The 23833-nt window shown below is 43.9% G+C and overlaps 1 protein-coding gene across 1 annotated transcript in view; it reads right to left on the bottom strand.

Annotated features, from left to right (window-relative positions):
* The window catches only part of ASIC4 (acid sensing ion channel subunit family member 4), a 505378-nt gene extending 482308 nt beyond the window's left edge, over positions 1 to 23070 (bottom strand). The window contains exon 1 of the mRNA XM_088472332.1: positions 22158 to 23070. Coding sequence (XP_088328458.1) covers positions 22158 to 22733 — 576 coding nt within the window. The 5' untranslated portion in view covers positions 22734 to 23070. The remainder of the gene's footprint in view (positions 1 to 22157) is intronic.
* Between the last annotated feature and the right edge of the window lie 763 nt (positions 23071 to 23833).

The raw sequence follows: 23833 nt of genomic DNA, 5'->3' as shown, positions 1-23833 counted from the left end.
TGCATTAGGCTCTCTACCTCCAAATCTCACTTTATAAAATAGTTAGATTTCTGGCCAAAATCACTAATGGACTGTGGGCCTGATTCAGACCCGGTCGCAAGCGATGAGCGCTCGCAACCGGGTCGATGGTGGCCCAGAGCGCATGCGCACGACGGAGCCGGCTCCATCGTGCGCATGCGCGAGACCCGGATAGCGACTGGCAATCTGTCGCTCTGGGTCTCGTACCAAAGGGGGCGTGCTGTCGATGTTGAGTGACAGCACGCCCCCTTTGGTGGGCGGGCCGGGGGGGTGGCTGCCCAGACAGAGGCGTTCCCATGAGAATGCCTACCGTCTGGGGGCGGCCCCACTGACATCACAAGTGATGTCAGTGGAGAGACTTGCGGCAACGAGACCCTACCACAAGGTTCTCGTCGCAAGCCCGATGGTCGCGATGGTCTTGACCATCGCGACCATCTTCCTGGCCGCTCGCTATAGCTGTGGGTGGTCACCCACAGCTATGCGAGCGGCCAGGAGGCCGTTCTAGAAAATAAAAAAGACCGGCCCTGATTCAGAGTGAGCACTCTGTCAGAGTGTCCGGCTCTGAATCAGGGCCTGTGTTCAACCATGCAGCAAGTAATGGCCAAACAATAAGCTATTTCACAATAATATCCTAAAGTGTTTTCAATAATTGTCTGACCAATATTTAAAGGTCTGATTTCTCAAGAGATTAAGGCCCGTATTCAATTTGAAGCGAAAAGCCGTTTTCGCGTGTTTTTGGCGAAAACTTTTCGCCGATGACGTCATTTTCGCCTGTTTTGGTTTTACTTCAAAGGCGGAAAGTCAATGCAATGTAATAGGCGGAAAAGTTTCGGGAACCCCCGTGCAGCCTTCAGACAGTCCCCCAAAGGTAAACTGTGTCAAAAAATTTTTCAAAAACACTTAAGGACACCCCAAAAAAATCACTTTCAATTTGGGGGCGAAAAAAATAAATGTTGTGGGACAAAGATAAAAACTAGCGAATTTGACTCTGGGGGGGTCCCCAAGTATGCCCCAAGTGTTTTATTGATTGCAGATGCTTGCAGTAGGTGGATTTTTCACGATTTTTCAATTTAACTTTAGCAACTTTTAAATATGCTGGCCCCCATTTTCAAGTACCCCAAATTTGCTGGGATAAGTTATTCTCTGGAAAAAATACTCCTGAATCTGCACCACGTATAGAAAAACGCTATTTAGCAGCTATTGACCCCATTTAAAAACACCAAGTACCTTCAGCAAGCCAAATCAAATCGGGGGTATCATACCTAACCCCCATGTCAGAGCATCTTTTGGGGGGTGTCAGGCTGATTTCCCCAAATCTGACAGTACTTTCCGTCTGTTCAAGTTTCGCCGGGACCCGTTTTCGCGTACTTCCATATTGAATACGGGGTAAAGCCGGCACGGCCGTCATACTTTTCAGCCTACAAAAGACGCGATGTAGGCGAAAAGTCTGGGAGGCGGAAAAGTATCGCGGATCTGCTCTAATTGAATATGGCTCTTAGTTGATAGGCTCTTAGTTGATATATAGTTGATACAATTTTTAAATAATTTCAGTTTTATTACGAGATTGTGCCTGTTTTTAACCAAGGCAATATTTGGAAATGGTCACCCCAGGCAAACTAACACATTTCGCAATGTAGGTCATCTGTAACAACGGGCCTGATTCGGAGATGGACGCAATTCACATCGATTCTGCGTCTTTGGACACAGCAGCAGGGGTCATCTGAGAAAAGACGCCTCCTAACAGCATCACAGATCCGAGTTCTGCGTCCGAAGACGCAGCATTGGATCACCTTCACAATGGTTACAGCATCGGATCACCGTCACGATGGTTGCAGCATCGGCCATCTGAGAAAACCAAAGGCTACTCAGAATGCCAGTCTTACAACAATATAACCGAGGCCAGGAAATCTGTGTCTTCAGAGGGGAGGTGACATGCCCCTGTTTACGGAAACGCAGGCCGGCGCCACCCCCTCCACGCCCACAAATGGCCAAATCCTGTCAGTCAGGCTGTACGTTGGGGACACTGCAAGAGAACTCACAGATGGAAGCCTGCACATGCGCAGTACACATCTTACGCATATGCAGTCCTCCCGCCATCAGAGATGCATGACAACCATTGGATTTGTATTAATCTCTGAATGACACCCAATGTACCTAGCTTGCGTACATATGTAAAAGTTATATTCATTTTGTAAAACAGAATATTACTGGAAGAGGTGGGGGACAGCACATATATGTCAAAGTATATCAATATATTGGTGTGGTAAAATGTGCAATTGCACATGATAAAATGTATTACATAGCCACAATCTTTCAGTTCAAGAGTCCAGTATGACAGCTCCCCTACTTCAAGAGTCCAGTAAGGCAGTTCCTATACAGTATGTAGCTTAAAAACATGAACAATCCATAAAATAACTATTATTTTGTTACTGAAACATCTAAGCGTGTCTCAGTCAGAACTTTGCTATCAAAGACACCCATTAACAATAGAAATTCCTGAAGTCAGGAGACTGAGACAGAGAGTCATGTCTGACAGAAAAGAGAAGAAGAGAAGCAGGGTGAATGAGGGGAGAGGGGGGTCTCACCCGAGAAAAAAGGTCAAGTAGGTAATAAGGCCAAAAAATGACTTAACGGCCACCGTGAACATTAATTAGATAAGAGGAAGACTCTTTAAACAAGAGCCATGGATCCAGATTGTGCTAAACTCTGTACATTTAGTAGCACCGGACATCATCAGATCGTCCATGGTCATGGAGAACACCAGTCTAGTGAACCATTCAGCTATAGTAGGGGGAGATGCAGATTACCAGTGAACTGGAATTACAGCTTTGGCTGATCTTAATAAAAACTTTTACTGCGGAAAAAAAGCCCTATTGCCCTTGATAAATATGCTTGTAAGTATTTAGTAAAATATTATTTAAATGTTTCAGAAGTGTTTTTTATAGGGTGACACTTGGCCAGTCATCTTATTGAGAAGCCAAAATATAGGTTCCGAACTAACTCCCTGACCCAACATCTCCCGTAATGCTACAGTCCCACCAAATATGAAGCAGGGAACCTACAGCTGAGGCACATCGCTAACCAGTAAATATATATAGTAGGAGGACTACACCCCAGCGCCATTAATAAAACCCCACACTCATGTATGTGAACAAATACTTATATTTTGCACAAATAACTTGTTTTGGTCCTGATAAGTTCTTGCAAAAGGAAACAATGATGTGCTATGATTCTCACCCCACATGCAAAATTAGAAAAAATTAAAGAAAAAATCTAGTGTAGATTGTTTAAACTGATAATCTCTTAAAACATCCTATTTATTCCCATGGTTGTCTTTGGGATAAGAAATTGGCAAGTAAATAATATCTCCATATAGTCTCTATATTCCTTGGAAATATTTTCATGTACACAATATTATGAAGAAATATAACTTTTAATGAAACGTTCAAAAAAATAATAATTATCTTCTTATACCCGTCTATCCAACAAGGTACAGGCCTATAAAAATCACACAAATGCATGTAAATGCAAGAACTGTGAGGAAGGTGGACTCATACCAGAATCAGGTCAATAAACAAGCCCGTAGTAAGCTTAGAAGATGCTATGTTCCCGGGAATTCTAGCCGACTCTTAGGCACTGCTCTCCAACCGATTCTTAGATATGGTCCTGTTGTCCCCCTGCTCCGCCAATGTATTATGACCGCAAAAGCGTCTTTTTCAAGGTAATCATTGCCAACCAGTTGCAGAAACCCCTGGGAACATTCTAGCAAGCACCGAGGGGCATCGGTACCAGCAGGCACGTACCTTAAACTGAGTCTCCACTACAGAATAGCTTACAGAGCATTACATAGTGGTCTGAAAGATCTGGTATGCCAAGATCTCTCTCCCAGTCTTCTATGAGGATTCGGCATCCTAAGTCGAGACAATGCTGAGGTCGATCCTGAGATTGGCAAAGCGATTCAAAAAGAGTAGGGGCTTGCGTATCAATTTGCTGGAAAGAAAGTGTTTAATGGGAAGGCACCTCAAAATCTTGGAGACGGGGCGCTCCCAAGTCGTTCGGCTCTGGCTAAAAAAGCCAGATGAGGACACCAGCTGGCCGATATGCACAGCTCCGGCCAGTAACCAGAGACGAAAAGACCCAGGGGCCTTAACAGGGGGAAATTCAGAATAATAAAGGAGTGGAGTCATAGGAGAGAGCTCAGAAGAGATACAAGGTCACTCGTAACAATATCCATATAGACAGAGTCGGGCCAACAGGAGGGTAATCAACAGAAGGGATGGTAGGTAGCCATGATGCAAGCCCAAGGCTCACAGGAAGTCCTTGATTTCCAATCCTTACCCACTGTTTGTCCGAATCCGGTCTGGACCACTCTACAACTCTGCTAATACCCCTTTCAGACATGCCGAAAATCCCGTGAATTTGGCCTGCCTCAGCCAAATTCCAGAGTTGCCGCGTATGTCTGAAAGGTACCTACCCGGGAAATGTCCCTGTTTATGTCTGAATAGTGCTACCCGGGAATTTACTACTCCTGGGCTGCACCAAGCAGCTTTTACATTGATTTGGAAGCGCAGAGCGTCCTATAGGACGCCCAGCACTGCTGCTTTGAGTTGGCAGCGCGGACGTTCAGCGCTGTTGCTTTGAGCTGGCAGCGCAGAGCGTCCTATAGGACGCTCAGCGATGCTGCTCACCACCCCGAGCGCCGGACGCCGGGGACACACGCCGGCGGGTCTCTGCCAGAGTGGGCCGCCAACGCTCTCGCTGGACCACCGGGGCACATTTAAATAATTTAATAATAATAAAATAAAATGCCTGTAGCGATTGGTCAGCTGCCTGCTGCATGATGATGACATCATCAGTGGCAACCGGAGAGGGGATAGGCTAGGAAGGGCAGAGGAGAGGCAGGTAATATTAAAAACTAAAAAACCCTGCTTATGTCTGAAAGGGGTCTTCCTGGGAATTTCCCGGGTAGACGCTGTAGTGCGAAAGGGGGGTCTCGACCGGTATGCAGTCGGGAAGCTGGCGGACTTAATCCCAACAGCCAGCTTCCTGGCTGCTTTATTCCGGCGAGGGTTAAATGACAGGCGTCTAAATTTTACCGGCGCCGGGAGACTGGCGCCCAGCATCCCGATTGAAGTGATGCTGGGCGCCGAGTGCGGATAGCCACGCTGGGGGCGGGGGGGCTTAGGTTTAGGGCTCCGGGGGGGGGACAGGGTTAGGCACCCCCCCGGGAGGTTAGGGTTAGACTAGGTGGAGGGAGGGTTAGGCACCCCCGGAGGGGACTTAGGGTTAGGCAGCCCCCCGGGGGACTTAGGTTTAGGCGGCGGGGAAGGGAGAGTTAGGTATAGGCACTTAGAGGGGGGATTAGGGTTAGGCACTAGGGGGAAGGTTAGGTTTAGGCACCCCTAAGGAGGGTTAGGGTTAGGGGGGGAAGGTTACTTTAGTGAATACTTACCTGGGGACGATCGGGATTTTCACCCATGTCGGGCAGCCGCTGTCGGGATTCCAACCGAAACTGCTGCAAAACCACCACCAAACCCACGGGGTTTAGAATAGAATAGAACCCGCCACCAAACCGCCGGGGTTTAGAATAGAATAGAACCCGCCGTCAAACCACCGCTTAGTAAATTTTGCCCAAATTCTCTTACCAAACTGTTAACGTTAAGAAACCAGCTCCTAGGCACGTGTATAGAGATGGTCTGAAGCAAATAGAGTATTCTCGGGAGTATATTAATTTTAATCAACAGGGATTTTTATTGCTGCAATGTTTTTTTTTTAATGAAGTGCAAACCAAACCAAAGTTTGGGTTTTCATGCCGCTCTGCGCACAAGCAAGCTGCCAGAGTTCTTTACACTGCCCTGAGATAGGACATGGCCCTTCTCTACCTGAAAGTAGATTTGTGCCGGTTCCTGAAATAACAAATAAACAGTTCTACCTGTTAATATGACATGTCTGAATAGCACAGAATGAGGCTCGAAACGCAAAGCAATGTATTTTGTAAATGGCTACAGAAGAGCAAATGCAAGTCATCTTTAATGTACAATTTTATTAAGAATTTTTGTTTCGTCAACATAAGGTAAACATTGGGGAAAGAGGGGATTGGTGGTTGATAAAGGAAACCCAGAAATATATACTGCCCATAGAACAATCCAGCTCTAATCTTATGATAGGTCAAACTTCTACAGCTATTCCAGAAGGCTATCCATCAATAATAATCTCTATTCGTGAGTTTACAAGCAAGTTATACAGAAAGTTATATGTAGCATGCATTAACAGGTAATTATATACTACACTAAATAGAATTTGCAGAGACATCCTGCTGCTGGGCGGGTGCATGTATATTATATCTGGTGCAGTCCAGGGGGACCTCAGCGTACACCAATGTCTACCATGACTCGCTCACTGAATATGGTAATAATATCATAAATATTAACATACCAAGCTCATAGAATAAGAACAGATAGTAAATGTTTTATCTTATGTACCATATAATAGAAACTGTTCTATAGAGTAGGTCAGTATTCATAAACACTGACAAGGGCAAACATTCCCCTTTCCCCTGTAAATCTTTTTCTTAAAGATTAGTTTTTAGAATGCATAGAAGATAAACTTGTTCTTTGAGAAGTTAATATTTGTGACATTATAACTATATTCAGTGAACAAATCTTGGTAGACCCCTGGGCTGCACCTTGTATAATATGCAATCATTATTTGAATTTCTCATATAGTCCAACTTCAGTAATAGTTTCAGTGTTCTCCACAGAATTTATTTTTTGCTGGGCACTATTATGAGGCAGTTTAGGGGATATGGGGGGGGGGGCTGGTTAACGCAGACCAGGTACGGACCAAAACCTACCACAAGTAAGCAGCTGCCCATCGTGCACCCTCCGGGATGGGTATGGGATGCCAGCGCGGTCAGACTCCCGATGCCAGCAGCCGACAGGGTTAGGATACCAACACCTGTCGGTCGGTATCCTAACCCTCTCCCTACCCTAACCCCCCCCAGTGCCTAAACCTAACCTCCCCCTCACCGCGCCCTAAACCGAACCCTCCCCCCTTAGTGCCTAACCCTAACCCTCCCCCTAGTGCCTAACCCTAAAGCTAAACCACCCCCTAACCCAGCTACTTACCTTTGGGATTCCGGTTGTCATCCTTCTTCCTGTGGTGGCAGCTCCTATAAGGTGGGTCGGGGGTCGAGCTAGAGGGGGTGGTCAGCATCCTCCATCCGGCTCTGAGCAATGAGTTGCACTGTAACGCGATCAATAAGTCAACGCTGCACTGACATTTCTTATGAAACCTCAGTGCAGTGCGACTTTCCGCCACATCACAGTGCTGGGCAGCAGGAAAATTTTGCAGAGCGGACTGCCCAAGTATTAAACAGTAGTTTAGGCAAATGAGGCTCATGCAGGCCAATGGTTATGCACATACTGTATATGCCAGCCTGCTAGAAGGCAAATCTTTTGCACCTGTTTGAGGGCATCTACAAATGGATGCTGATGACTTGTGCGTATGCTGCCAGTGCAGAGGTGTAAGCATGTAGAGATGTGTACTGCTCTGCATATGTGAAGAAGTACACAATTTTTTAATGCATTTTTTTAGTAATTCCCATTTTGTTACAAATGATTGCTGTGACAAGGCTGTGTAAAAATGCAATACGTGCACAAAAGCTCCTTAATTTCTGAGATGGTAATAGGAAATAACGGAAAGATGTCTTCAGGTTGTAAATAGCATTTTTGAAGAAAAAATAAATAAAGTAACCAAGAGTGATGTGATTAATATTATAGACAATTAAAAAAAGAAGCACTGAAAACGTCATACTAAGTTACAGTGGCCTATATAATAATAATTTCAGCACTTCTGTGTTTATTAACAATCCGTGCTGCGGCGATTATTTTCATTTTGAATGAAAATATCCTTACTATGTACTAAACAAAACCCGCAGGGACAGCAGTAGCAATAACCGCTGTTCCTGAGAGTTACTTCCTGGCATTTTGGAGGAGTCTTTCACACTCCTCCAGGGGCATCTGACACTGTGCATATAGAAGATGGTTCTCCTGCTATTACACCTCCATAGGCTTAAAGTGGTTTACATTATCCGAGTATGGCATAAACTAACAGGGCCAAACTCTGAAAGCAAAGGTTTTCACAGTTTGGTACATAGGGGTCAGACCATAGTCCCCATTGATAATAATGGGGTTGCCATCTGCAGCTCTAATTAGCCCTCTGTAGGAGATTTCAGTGACTGCATTAGGCTATTAGTACAAAGCAACAATAGCAATAGCCTGCATTAGGCTATTAGTACATAGTAACAACTAGAAAATGCAATTTCTACATACGTTTCTGAAAACAAACACTTGATAAATAGCCCCTTCAGTTCTATGTAGAAGTGCTGAGGATATTGAACAAACGTGCAGTATGCAGCTCCTAAATGTGTGCCGCTGCTCAGAATTAATAATACCATGCTTGCACTTAGCTTCTCCGTTGCTTTATTAAATAAACCTGAAACTGTCTTGAGTGCAATTAGAGCATTGTAAGTTTGCACCTCACTGCCTAATATAATAAAGGACACCGAAAGTAAGAACTAGCACTCTATTATAAATTATTCCGTTTTTACAGAAAACACACTTTTAAATAAACAATATTAAACTGTTTGATGGTAGATCTGTTCTGCAAACAGGAGTGCAGAGTTGAAAGAGAATAGTCCATCTGGAGCTAACGGGGAAATAACAAAAAACGGAGGAAATTAAAGAAAATATACTCAGAGAAAAGAAATTCCCCTCTCGCAGCTCCCCGGGGTCTGTGCGGAGAGTGAGCTATTCGCTGGAGCGGACGCTGCTGAAATCTGCACTTCTCTCTGCGAGACGAGCTCTGGCACCAGCCGAGTGTAACGCCAGGGGAACAACAGAGTTAATATCCCTGGGCTGATTTTGTGCGGGATAAACCCAGGAGGATAGCCATGGGTCAGCAAGTTCTGCTGATACCTATAATCATTACGCTAGGCACTGGGTTAACATGTTCAGTGCCACTGGAGGACATGGAACAATGAGCTGCGTCTTTAGCATATTGTCGTTTTTATCTATCTTACAGCTCCCTCATCCCAACAGGTTTATTTTTGCTTGTTTTCCTGGAAGCTTTGTATGTATTCTCTGTTGCTTTTCATTTGCACGTCACGGAGAGGAATATACAAATGAAATAGGGATAATCAGTCCTTATGGGGGGTTAGTTGCATTTTCCACATTTGCTGTCGTATAGGAAAGTGGACTGACATATCTTCTGTGTATAATATAGAGGTGTGCGGTTTGGCTCTCCAGAAATCCTAATCCACCCAAAGTTTGTGAATCAGGACAGATTTGAGTTGCGGTTCTGATTTCAGATTTAAATCCAAATTTCGGGTTTTGGATTGCAAAAACTATATTATTTTAGCTGTTTATAAAAACGTATACATTTTTTTTTCTTAAAAACCCAGATCCAAAACCAAAACACGTGATAGTGGTTTTGCAAAACCAAAATACGAATATGAATCCAGATCCAAAACCAAAACACAGGGGTCAGTGCACATCTCTAGTATAATATAATAGGATGGGTTTATATAGAGAAGAGCGTTTGCGTAAAGCGGCTGTTACATTTGATGTGCTATTAACTAAACAGACAAAGGGCCTGATTCAGCTCCGGACGCATATGCTGATGTTTATACAGATTTAGCGATTGTTAGCCATTACGCATGTGAGTAAGCACACTGTGCACGTGCTGCGATTTATTTGCGACTACACTCGCATAGAGTGACAGGTAGTCAGTCTTTGGTGGAGGTAATGGAGGAGCGAGGGTGGCTAGGCAAACACAGGCGTGTCAGGACCGTTTAAACTCCTTTTCATGGACGTGCATAAATTAGCTATTGCGATCTCATTCACAACATGAAAGCTCTCAGCGTGTCATGAGAGCCGCAGTGTTTGAAACAGGTCAGACTTACTCAGAAGCTGTGTGGCTGCCAGATCTGAGTCAATGTTCCTGATGGTTATGCTGTTGCACGTCGTCGGACGGATATGAGAAGGCAGCAGTGGGTGTCCCTATGCTCGTGTAAGCTTTGGAGACATTAGCATATTTTTGCTATTGCGATGCAAGCATCCGGATCTGAATCAGGCCCAATGTACTGTAATTCTAAAGCTGGCCATACACCTGCACGACCAGCTTAAGATAAGATTCACATACGATTCCCCGGAGCTCCCTGGCAGTCCCGGCAGCATGATTTGTTGTCTTTCATTGCACACGATGTGTCATACGATCGATCGCGTGCCTCACGCGCTCATCAGGGAAAAGTAATTGAAATCACATGAATGGACGCACGATGCATCGTATGCGCAAAATACACGGTACGATATGCAAACAATACGATGGATAATATGGGCTGCACATCTGATCATACGATCTGTTTTAGGAGCTCCGGGAGCGCGCATCGGATCGGATCCTACTCCAAAAATACGCAATTTCAACACGATTCATCGCAAGGCTCGTTGAAAATCGGGAAATCAGCCTGAAATCATGCAGGTGTATGGCCAGCATTATAGCATGGCCAGCAGCAGCACAGTGCTACCCCTCTTATCTTATAATACTGTAGGTGCAATTCTCAGTACTTATTCTTTATGCGCAAGAAGCAGCCAACATAGCATCTCTTGTTCTTGCAAGATGTAACTGTGTTTATGCTGTACAAATGTAGAGCTGCTCAGCGCTATTCCTTGTGCTCCATAGGCTAGGAGTGATGCTCATTATCTGTTAGTAAGTTGTCTAGTGCACAGAACTACTTCTCTATACTGAGTGCAAATAAACTATTTTGCAGTGTAATATTATGGTGTTCTTTTTTTTATTTCTCATGTACCGACAACTGCTCAGTCCCACTTCTCTTGTTCTGGTTGTTGGATATAATTCTGTATTTTTGTTATCCTTTGGCAGCAGGAAAAAATCATTGCAGAGAGTTTTTCTTTGACCTGTTTCCCTGCGAGGCTTGTATAACCCTTCATCGCTGGGATCTAAAGATCTTGGTCCTGTCTGCCAAGAGTTGTGCCCTTCTTTTAAACACTAATGGAGTGTACACACGGTCAGATTTGTCAGACTTGTCAGATTTGTCAGATGAACGACTGAACGATTGAACGATTTGAACGATTTTACCAAAGTTTTGAACGATTTGAACGATTGAACGATTTTTGACTGCATTAAAATGAATGGAATCGTCCAAGTCTGACTGCAAACCCATCAGATGTCAGATATCGTTATCTGACAAACGGGAACGCGCATCGTTGATCGTCCATCGTTCAGGCATGTCAGATATGAACGATTTTCCTTCAGATATGAACGACTGAACGATTTTTAAATCGTTATCGTTCATATCTGAAGGAAAAATCTGATCGTGTGTATGCACCATTAGATAGTTATTATTGTAAAAATGAAAATCAAATAACAATCACAAGTCCAGTCCTTTTACCATGAGAATCTGAGAACAGTAACAATATGATGTGCCTATCTTGTGTGATTTTCCCAGAAATACCCCACTTTTTATCATTTATATTTACTATAGAAGCCTTTACTAGAGGTTTTTTAACCATGGTTAGACTGCACATGGGGCCTCATAGTTTGACACATATTCCGTCCCAAACATACAAATAAAAATGATGTAGCAAAAATGTGCAGACTTAAGTGTATGTCAAGATACATTCAACTCAACACTCAGCAGCCCCTCTACTTCTGGCATACAAATGCATATATATAGCACCAAACTATAGGGTACATATGTACTAGTAGCAATATAATTGGATCATTAATAAATGCAAGTGTCAATTTAATCGAAAGAAAATCTTATTTCATGCAGTTATTCAAATGTAATGGACAGATAAGAAATCCAAATAAATGTCAGCAACTTGATATACAGATGTGTCCACATACATCTTACCTCTGTGCGCTACAAGTCGCTTTACACATAACTCGGTAGTGCTTATTTTCACCTTCAAATGCGTCTTACTCGCAAAGCAATGCGAATAGGAAATAGAAGCAGCTTCTGCTGCTTAAAACGATATGCGCCACCCTATATTCTGTGTGCGACTACAGGTATATCTGCATGCAAAATGTTATGTCATGGTGTTAGCGGCTGTGACACTGTAATATAGCATTTCGCATGCAGATACACCCGCAGTTACAAGAAGATTATAGGCACGCTGCACATCATTTTAATTAGCAGAAGCTGCTTCAGTGTCCTATTTGTATCACCTTGCGCATATGAAAAGTTGCACAAAAAGACGCTCAGCACCACCGAGCGGTGACCATGCGATCGCACAGAAGATAACTTCCTTGATCGATTTTAGGAATCGTAGGAATGTGCATACACCCTAATACACATTCTCCTCAACGCCCCCTGGTGACAGAGAGTGTATATTTTTTTTATACTGTACTGTGAATAGCCGGCCATTGCATATTCTGACAGGGGAGGTGGAGGGGAGACAAAAAAGGGGGGGGGAAGGGTAGAGGCAAAATGGCAAGGGGATGGGGAAGGGGGAGGGACAAAAGTGTGGGGGGTCTTTGTTTCATGTATACTAAGCCTCACAAATTCTGGCGGCAACCCTAGTAACTGTAAAATGTAAGACATATCCCTGATTTAAACTGATGTTGAATGCAATTTATATTTTAATTCAATGGGAGAAGGCCCATAAGCATTTTTTTTGTGGACTGTCCCACCTATCATTTGATCCGTAAGGCACTTTTTACCTGTGATGTCACAAGTTCCGTGAAATGATTGGCTGCATTCTCATGTCTAACAGTCAGTTGATTAGATAGCAGATGTTTTGGTAGTCCATTCAAATAGAAGCATGCCTATAATAGGCGACTTGAGGCAGCTGTCTCAGACAGACAGACAGACAGACAAACAGATTTCTAGGACAGCAAAATAAGGGTAATTGATTTAAAAATGTCAGTTTTCTTTATGCAGAAGATTAAATTAGTGGTGATTAATAGATATGATAATGGTACAATATAAAGTATTATATTTGCTTGTAAAATGCAGAAAGTTTAATGGCTACGGTTTGCATAAGGGACGAAAGGGGTTGCCATGTCAGTCCACACCTCAGGCATCAGATTGGCTGGAACCTCTCTTGGGTACATCCGTATCTTGAAGGAGATGATTTCAGGCTGCATTCCCGCTGATATTTGTAGTTTTTGATAAGTCTATGAATAGATCTCAAATGCAAAATGCAAATAATTCTACATTTGAAGCCAACTGTATCAGTTTCCCATCTGCTCTTCTAGTCTAGTCCGCTACAGCTACACATCATAGAAACGTGTTGTGCGTAAAATAATCACTGCATCCCACAGTACAGGAAATATTAATAAGACAAGCAATGCTCAGAATAACAGTCTGTGGCATATCCATAAGTAGTGGACCCCCCAAAAAGTCAACAGATTTGTCTGTATTACAAATGACACTTACACAGATTGTAACAGACATTATATTTTTGCAAACCAGTAGGCTCCTAAAGTAAATTTTCAAACTTATAATTAATTCATTGTCTGTAGATTTGAAAAAATATAATAGTAATAATAATAATAATATCTGAAAATTATACTTGCATACAATAAGTATTCTATCTCGGTGCTTTAGAAGCTCCAAGTTTGCACAGATGAAATATATTTCCCTAGCAATTGGCTTCCAGTTAACTGCTACATGAGAATCATTAAAAGGGTCAGCTTTTATGGATAAAAGACCCCCTAATTCAAATAACATTGATCAAACTGTGAATCCAAAGAAAGTTGTGCAAATGAAGACCAAAGAGCATTCATAGAAAATCAAATATAAAGATACCGACATGCATGAGATAGGAAAAGGTTACAAAATGATATCCAAGTGCTTGGATATATCAGTGAGCACTGCTGAATCAATTTTGTGAAAATGGAAGCTGCATTGTAACACCCAGGGACTTCCTAGACAAGGCTGTCCCTCAAAACTCAGTCAGAGCCAGAAAGAGACTTGTGAGAAAAGCCACAGAGAGACCAACTATCACTTTGATGGAGCTACAAAGTTCAGTGGCTGAGACTGGAGTGAAGGTGCAACAGTCATGCTCTGCACACAACTGGCCTGTATGGGAGGGTGGCTAGAAAGAAGTAATTATTGAAGAACCATTCCATAACCATTGGAGGGGAGGAGGAGCACCACTTAACCGGAATAACTGCTTTGGCAGCATTGTTCAAATGGTATAACAAGGTTTTCTTATATGTAGAGAGGGGTCTTGGTGATAAACGAAACAGCCAAAACGTTGGGGTAGTAGGGACTGGATCACCTAGAATTTTAGCAGAAAGGCTGAGAACATTGTTCCAGAAAGGCTGAAGAACAGGGCATTGTCACCAAATGTGGAATGAGTTGCCTGGAGCCCCAGAGCTGCACCAGCATATGTTTGGGACATCGATCCCCATCTTAGAGAGGGTATCTGGGCACCTATGAGAAAGCAATTTATATTGGGTCTCCCTAAAGCCAACGCTAGAAGAGCAAGCATGTACCAATCTAAAAACTTTCCCCCACTCATCTTCAGTTAGGCCAAGTCCAAGTTCCCGGACCCATACCTTAGTGAAATTAGGAAGAGAGGTACTGTTGTCTGCTGACAAAAAGTTATAAATCAGTGAGACAGTATGTGTCGGGGGGGTAGAGCTAGTACATATTTGTTCGAAGGGAGTATAAGGCGGACTCAAAGTTTTAGGGGGCCTGAGAGATTGCAGGTAAAGATGCAACTGAAGATAGTGCCAATATTCCCGTGAGAGTAGATTCCATTTCTCACATACCTCAACAAAGGGCATAATGCTACCGCCACTCATCCGCTGTCCAACCCTAAAAAGTCCCACTTCAAACCAGGGGCGGAAAGACTTGACATCTATACCTGGGAGAAATTGTTTATTAAAAAGGAATGACATAAGGGAGGAGTTAGGTGAAGAAATCGAAGGGGATTTCCATAATTTTCTCCAGGAGCTTAAGGTGGGGCCAATTGTAGGGTGAGAGATATTAGGGAGGGTGGGGAGCCAAGGAACTATTGATAAAGGCGTCTTTGACGCTTGATTCTCAATTCAAACCCATTGTTTAGTAGTGTCTGGTCTGGACCAAGCCATGATTCTATGTAGTATACACGAAGTGATAATGGTTGAGTCGGACTGCGCTCTACTGTATGAGCAGACGGGGCGTGGTCTAGGAGTATGAAACGTGTGTAGTATGGGGGTTTTGGGGTGCTGCACCTTTCTTCTAACAGGAGTACCGGGTCCTGTGTAGTGGCTTGGTATGGAAGGGGGGGGGGAAGGTGCGCTCTCTCTGTGGGTGTGGTGGTTTGTGGATGTGGCGGAATATGTTTGTGGTTGCTGGCGGGCTGGTTGTGATGTGGTGGGGGGGATGAGGTGAGATATGAAAGGAAGAGACAGACAGAAATGTGGGGCCAAATAATTTATTGGAGTAGTCACAGTGCTGCTCCTGTACAGTACCAGGCACAAGGGGATAGTGTGGTGGTGGGAGTGGGAGAGACTTGGGAGGTGGGTGGACTCTTTCAGGGGGCTCCTTTCCGTGCAGTTCAATAGACCGGCACATTACCCCTGCTGGACCTTTGGTCGGCAGTCTTATGGAGTCTCAGGTGGTGGGAGGGTGATGGTGGGGAAGCAGGTGTTGTGGGTGGGGGTGTGCACCCTGGCGGCGCCCCGCGTGGAGGTGAGAGTCTCGGAGTCAAATACCTACCAGCACAAGGCCAAAGCAACACTGGTGCCACTGAACAACAGAAAGGTGACTGTTCTATAATGGCCAAGTCAAAGTCCAGATCTCAATCTAATTATAGGTGCTATACACCATACTTGCCAACTCTCCCTCATTGTCAGGGACTCCCTGAAATAGCAGCAATCTCCCTGTCTCCCTGAAGAGTCCAGCATTCTCCCTGATTGCATCTTACCCCCATTATGTAGCTGTTATATAAAAAAAAACAGAGATATGTACATTCAAATGGGATGATTAGTATAATTTCCCTGCATTGGTTATAGGGCACAATGAACCCTATGGCTACATACATTTTCTAAAATGTATGTGTGTTTTCATCAACAGATAGATCTTACTAACTACTTTGGGGCTTATTTACATCTGGATGTAAGTCAGTTTTATGACACGCCTCTCAGATGTAGAAAGTACATGTCCACTTTACCGCCGCGCTCATAGGTGCTGCTCTCACAATCTCCCTGAAATGCTTTTTCAAAAGTAGGCAAGTATGCTACACACTAGACGATGTGCTCAGGATGCGATATCGTGAGCTTTTTCCCTTGAACTCTCCCCGGCATGCTCTCCGACACTCCAGGACACAGTATGATGCTAAAAAGTGTCCAATCTAACTTAAGGTCTATCATGCACAAAATCGTATATGAGATTGGAAAATCTTGCCTGCTGTAGGCAAGATCTGAAGATGCGATGTACGACCAGCGGGCACGCGCATCAGCATCGTGATCGTAGGTGGACACTCACGCTTAGGACATATTTTACACGATTTGTCGTTCCAATGCGTCGAAATCAGGCGAATCATGTAAAATAGTGTTCCCGCTAGGCTGTTTCAGCGGGGCGCAGCACCCTGCCCTATTTCTGAAGGGCAGAAAGCACCCTGCCGTCCAGTGCGGCGTCCCGCTGAAACAGCCTGTGGGTTCTGTCCACTCCCGCGGGTCACAGTGTCCCGCGGGTGTGAAAAACGGCTATGCAGCGGTCACCACCGGTGAATGGATGCCGAGCGCATACGTCCGGCATCCATTCACAGTGACTACAGCGCTTGGGGGCTGCCCGGCATGCCTGGTATGTCCGTAAGTGCTGAGCACGCTCCCAAGAGTGATGAAAAGGGGACGCGTCATAAAAACACGCCCCCCTTTTCCTTGGTCACGCCCCCTTTCCGGGCAAAGTGCCCCTTCTCTTCTAAGTGAACACTAGTAAAATATCGTCTAAAGTGTAGGCACCTTAATACTCTGTGGCATTATTTGAAATTTACAGTCCACAAACATCATCAAACCAACTTGATCAATCTGAAGCAAATCACCATGGAAAAATGGGCAAATATCACTGCCAAACAGTGAGAAAAACAGGCAGAAAGTTACCCCAACAGACTTAAAAATGTTATTCCAGCAAAAGGTGGATCTAGCAAGTACTAGCCTGCACAGAGGTTGAATAATTATGTAAGCGGCATTTTTCAGTTTTTATTTAGAAACAAAAATATGCAAATAATGAATTATGGGCGTGATTCAGAGATGGCCGGGTTTACAGAGCCGCACACAAGCGGCTGTGCAATTCCGTCCATCTCCGATGCAAATGCAGAAATATCTGTGAGACATCTCCTTGCTGCATTTGCGATCCCAGGACTGCAACTCAGGCTGGGATCACCATCGTGACTGATGGTCGTGATGGCTGCTCTTTTGGTCAAGCTGCAGGAGCTGAAGCTTCCCACAGCCTGACAGGGTGCAGGTCACGTAAAAGGCCAGGAATCTGTGGCCGTCGACGCAGACACTGGCCTCGTCCCTCCTGGAAAACTGGGACGACATCCAACTTTTCCTAATGAACACTGAACTGATGACATCAGAACTCACCAATTGTAGACAGTAACATCAGCAGTTACTGACTACCAGGGGCCGAACTACCAGTGGTGCAGCCAGTGTATTGCATCAAGGCCTGCGACATTGAAAGGGCCCAAAGTCGGCCACATTAGCAGTACTAATAATAAGGTTGAGTGACTCATTGTAGTACGTCGGCCAGTCAGGCACTGTAAATCGTAACGAAGGAGGTCCAGCCGGAGGAGAGGAGGGGACCCCTACCCTCCTCTCACCCAAGGCCGCTTGAGAGCTGTCTGAGCTCGGGGTGCGTTACCTCATAGGGAACACAGTATTGAAGCTGCCGCTGATCAATAGTGCTGGACCCCAAGTCCTGCTGTACAGTACAGTTTCACAGGCTCAGACTGATTGCACCACAGTGAAAGATACTATGGTGAAAAGCTTACAGGAATACAGTATATGGGGAACAAGCTGACGGGGGGGGGGCATGGCAGGAAGACGCAGGATGTATGTGGGGCACGCAGGAGGGGTATTTGGGACACAGACGGGGCATGTGGGGAACACATTGCTGTGGTGGATGCATTTCAAGGAAACGGTGGGAGAATTTTGGACACACAGGGGGGCATGTTGCTGAGGGGTGGGAGGGGGCTTGTGACAGAGACGCTGAGGGCATTTGGGGCACACAGTGAGCTTGTGGGAAACACTGCTGTGGAGGAGGCATGTCAGGGGGACACTGAGGGCATTGGGGCACATGTTGCTGTGGAGACTCATTGCAGCAAGGTGCTTTGTTTTTCTTTACCACTTGCTAGTTCCGCCACTGCTGTTTACACAGTTACAAACTTACAGGAGTTTAAACTTATATTAGAACCACTTCTGTATTATAACATGGATAGTTGAGAAAAACCCTGTCTCCAGGAATAAACATTTCATTATTTGATTAGCTGTGGGGCTCAGGATGTGCTTAAGTAGCAATAAGGGGTGGGTATGGTGCACAGCAATTACTGAGTTGTATTCCACAGTTTAATTCTACTTTGGATCAGTTATCATTATTATATTTTATTTACCAAGTGTCCATAGTGTGGTACATGAAAAAATTACAATGAAACATAAAAAGTGTAATATGAATATGTACATACAGACAGTAATGAGAAAAAAATGAAAAGGTTAAATAACAAAGTGAGGGACAGTTATAAACAGTGGTACCCAAAGGCCCAGTGCCATGGGAAGGCTGGACATAAACGATCAGATTTGCTGCAACTGGAAGTGCAATGGAAACAGGGATAGAGTAGGGAGAAGGTTTTAGGGCCCTGCTATCAGGAGCTTACAGACATACAGTAGGTACTTTCAGTACAGCACATGAAAATCAATGTATTTCAATTTAGAAAACATATAAACATGAATACAGACATTCTTACAGTGCCCTTATATTCCTCACTGATTTCACAACTAAGGGGCTGATTCAGAGTTGTAAGCTAATACCACTGTTGATGCGTATTAAAATGCTGCAGTCATCGGGAGATGTGTTGAGATGGCCACATGTGGCTTTGCAATTCCAAGCACCTGCGTAAAATGTTGCAGCATCTGAGTACAAAGATACAGTATTGGTGGCAGATCATTCAATGTTGTAGTCCTGAGTGAGTCTATGGTCCCGTAGGATGGACATGGGAATTGAGACGCCAGAACCACAATCCTTGCGTATGGGCTTGCAGTCACCGAGTAGGAAGCCTGCGTTCCTTGCAGACAGTCTCTGCTACCTCCCCCAAACATACCATGACTGTCAATCACACTACGAATAGTTACTGCGAGCAACTACGGTAATGTACCTTGACGCATGTGCAGTGAGACTCAGACGCATGCACAGACGGACGCTAATCGCTCAACTGCGAATACATCGCCATAGTGTATAACTCTGAATCAGGCCCTAAATTAGGCTATAAATTAGGCTATAAAAGCAGTACATTTTGTATTCCATGTACACTGCAATTGCATCACACAAGGTTAAATTATCATGACAACACAGGCAATTTCAGAGGCTGATTCTGAGTCGCTTGCAATTCCCAAGTTCACGGAGTTCAGCGATTCTTTGCTACGGCACATGCCCTACACGCAGTTGTGATTGAGGTGCACAGTATCAGAAATGTACTGGATATATGTTGGGTGTTCCTGGGTGTTGCCTGGGAGGTGGCTATTCAGATGCATGAAAATGGTACGTCTTATGGAAGTGTCATGGCAGTGTTGCTGAAGTGGTTGCGTTAGCAGACGCTTAATCGTTCACTTTGGAGGCCATTTTAAGATGGAAAATCTGCACCGACAATAGGGCTGGTGCAAGTTTTGATGGTGAGACCAATGGTGGGTCTAAAGACACACTAATCAGTATTACAGAATCCAGAGAAGCTTCAAGTGGGCGTCTCAGTACTAGCACATATAAATGCACGGCTGATGCTAGCATTAGCAAAATGTCGCAGACGCAACTATGGAAAAAGACGCTAAAGCAGTCACGGAACCGTGCAACTCAGAATCTGAGTGTGAAATGATGATTAAGCTATTGTAAGGCTGTGAAAATATTTACACTATTATGTGATGACGGTTTTCATATACTGTAAATCATCAACACAGTCAACTATTTAAAAGTATTCTGAGCTGCAAGTATGTTTTGTATGGGGATGACTGGCCAACTGCATTGTTCAAAGGAGAAGCCAGTTACTCCCTACTCTAGTTCGTGAAATAAAGTGGAGAAAAATTGAAAGGGTAGCTTTGAGCTGGGTGCAGTGGGTACCAGCGAATGGGCTGCATGTTAACCTTCACTGTTCTAGATGGAACAGACTACAAGCTTAATTTATATAACTTTTGGGGAGCTTATCACCATACTTTGATCACTTCCGTTTCTAAAAATAATATACAGTACTTGTGCTACTCCACTGTACCAGTAGGGGATCCTGTGGCATGCTACAGCGCCACTTGGTGGACAGTTCATCTTTTACTCTTGCGTACTTATTGAAGTATTAACCAGGAATGGTATTTTAGGACATATGTTGACGAGAAACATTTTATCTAGTATTACAGCACCTTGCAGACAAAACTATTACATTCAAGTTACATTACCTTGTTACTTAATATCAGCTGGGTTCTATTTCATTAGCTTTGTAAGCTGAACAATGGTACTGATTAATATCAAGTCTGATTCATAGAGCATTTATCAAGTATACAGTCATTGTTTTTCTAATTCCCTTTTGTCAATATTGTCAGATCATGTGCAATAACGCTATCTAGCTAATGACCTGAATAATACACAGTACTTTAGGAATGCAGTTATAACTGAAAATTAAATATTTTCTATTTAGGACCTAGTAACCCTTATTTACAACAACCCTCTCTGCATAAATAATAATAATATACTGTAAAAAAAAAAAAAACACAAACACATTAGGAAAGTGATATTTTTTTTCAGCTACAGAATAAGAGGTACAAATATCTCGGAGTGGTCTTGCAGGATTGCTAGCGCTATAACCATGTTGCAGACATTTGATTAACAGTTACCTAATGACCAGCTCGTACTGCAGGCATAAACAGAATCAGAGATCAACATAGTCAGTTTAGGGAGTTATTTTATCAAATAAACACGTTTGCAGAATTTCTCCATCTCCCTTCGCTGTGACCCATTTCTGTTCTTCTGTAATAACAAAACACTTCACCGCTCATTCAACGGAGCCAAAATTGAACTGATGACATTTCGAACATGTAACGTTTCCTGTTTCCCCGTGGACAGTTCCACTATTGAGCTCTCTGCATTTATTTTCTGCTAATTTAATCATCGCTAAGACAAATTAACCCCTCCTGCACCACAGGGGTTATGGAACTCTCTAATACTTAACCAGCCCGTCTGGCAACCTGCTAATTCCCAGTGCAATAGCTGGACACACTGTTTTTTTCAACACCTAATAGATAGCTGTAAAATTCTAAATGTATTATCTTTACGCCATCCTAACAATGTAATCAATGCTGTATATAAAGGGTTTCTGCTGACTCAACACACCTGATAACATATACAAAACTATACAATGTGAAATTCGCATGTGCTGTTGGAAACTGTAAACTTGGCACGTACATTGCATAGAAATTATATGGCTTCTTCCCCACAAATAGATTTACATATTTGTTTGGGGAGCAGGTAAAGAGGACCTGAAGTCGTCCTTCCAGTCTGGCCTGTCTGAGACCCAATACTTCACCTATGCCGCAAACATAGTAATAAGATTTACGCAGGAAGTGTATATTGGTGTGGCCAGGACTGCATTAGTTACATCAGTCACGATCTCATCCTCTGTAATTTGCACAATATTCAGGTTTTAACTTTTAACATAGGGAGACTCGTACAATCTCAGCATTAAGAGTGCTGGGACATTGACACCTTACAAATAAGCGACTCTAGATTGACAACCTAGTGACAGGCACTTTCCCACTGGGGGTTGCCTGAATATTTACACTATTATAATGGGACACTTTCATAATTAGAAACATACAGAGTGCACAGCAATCTGCTGAGAGGAGAACACATTAGCATAAAATTGGGGACTCACCACTGAGAAGTTGTGTGCAGTACAAATGCCCCCACTGAAGTTGCAGCTTTTTAACATGTCTGCCAGCTGGTGCCCAGTCCGGTTCACTATGTCCAACATGTCAGGGTCTGGGTACATTAAATCCGAGGCTCTATGTCCTTCCAGGTCTTTTGGAGGCAGTCCAGTGAGGTTGGCCAAGTGGTAAATGTCGGCATCGGTGAGAGCAGAGTGCCTAAAACGGTTGATGTTACATATGGTGACTGCTGGGAAGATCATCGCACTCGTCACCTCCTCATCCAGGGTAGTAACATGGGGGCGTTCGAGGTAATACAAGGCACACTTAGCTGCCTGGTACAGAAAAAAGAGCAAGGATGCCAAAAATGCCAAAGCCCAGAGGCTTTGCTTGATGCCTAGTCTACCCGTCCGGAAAATATGCCGCAATCCATGTAGAGTACTGGTGTTGGAAAAACCTGCTAAGTCCCGGCCAGTGGATGGAACCTCATCCCCAATCAGGCTTTCCCTCTCCCCTTCCTCTTTCTCCTTCTGGCTCTCATCCTCGTCTGCAAACTTGATCTTGCAGACTATCTCGATGGGCATTGGCAAGCAAGTTTAGGGAGACAGGGCTTAGGGGTTTTTATAAACAGGAACAACCCCTTTGCCCTGTTCCCCTGAGCACGTCCCAAATCACCCCTGTTCCAGGGCACTTTTCTTGGAAGATGTGGAAATACAGAAGAATGGGCTGTGTTCTTTCCTCTCCGGTCCCCTTACTTCTGGTCTCTTCCCTTCTGTTTTCCAAAAGATATAATGCCAGAAAATAGAACAACCAAGAAATACAAAAAAGACAGATGTGAGAAAAACAGGGAAAAGAAGAGCAGGAGGGTTTTTTTCTGCTCCTAAGAGCTGTACAATTCTGCACGGTCCTTCTCTCCTTTAAGGTTCGTCTCCCAGTGACTTTGCTTATCTCGGAAAGCACAGCTGCGAGAGGGAGGAAAATATTTTCTTCTTTGCTGCTTTCTCTCTCTGCACAGACAGGGAGCATTTAAACAAGTGCTAAGACAATCCCCCATCTGAGAGACGGAAAGGGATCCCCATACTACATGAGAGAAGGGGGGTGAGAGGAGTGAGTGTGTGTTTGTGTGTGTGCATGTGAGAGAGAGACGTATAAATTTGAATGAAATGCCTGGAGCAGCAATGGGCAGTGAGTTGCAGGCAGGCGGAGTGAGGCTGGGGAGCACACTATGTTCTAAAGTCAGCTTGCCACACTTGTTTGAATAACTATAGTGGTGGAGCTCGCTCTCACCGGCGGCGTACTAGGGCTGTGCCAGGAGGGAGACGTCTACTGCTATACTTCCTCTAAACTGCTGCCTACTTCTCATCCAATTTGTTCATGCTCACTGCCTAAATTATTATTAGTATTATTATTATAATTATTATTATTAATAATAATAATAATAATAATACTACTAATAATAATAATATTATGATTACATTAGAAAATGCCAGAATGATTTTTAAGTCCAATCTTTTACATGACTTTGGGGCTGATGCATTGTTAGTGGCAAAATGTTCATAGTTAACGCTATATGCAGAGCCGTACATGTGCGGGTCAGCAGCGTATGCATCTCATTTACGGCAAGTCATTATCATCAGCATGTATGGGCACCAGCCTTACAGCTTATAAGATTCTTCTCCTAACA

Source organism: Taudactylus pleione, unplaced genomic scaffold, assembly GCF_031769625.1.
Source record: "Taudactylus pleione unplaced genomic scaffold, aTauple2 ptg000122l, whole genome shotgun sequence".
Classification (NCBI taxonomy): Eukaryota; Metazoa; Chordata; class Amphibia; order Anura; family Myobatrachidae; genus Taudactylus; species Taudactylus pleione.
The sequence above is the reverse complement of the archived record's forward strand: the minus strand, read 5'-3'. Positions and strand labels throughout refer to the sequence as shown.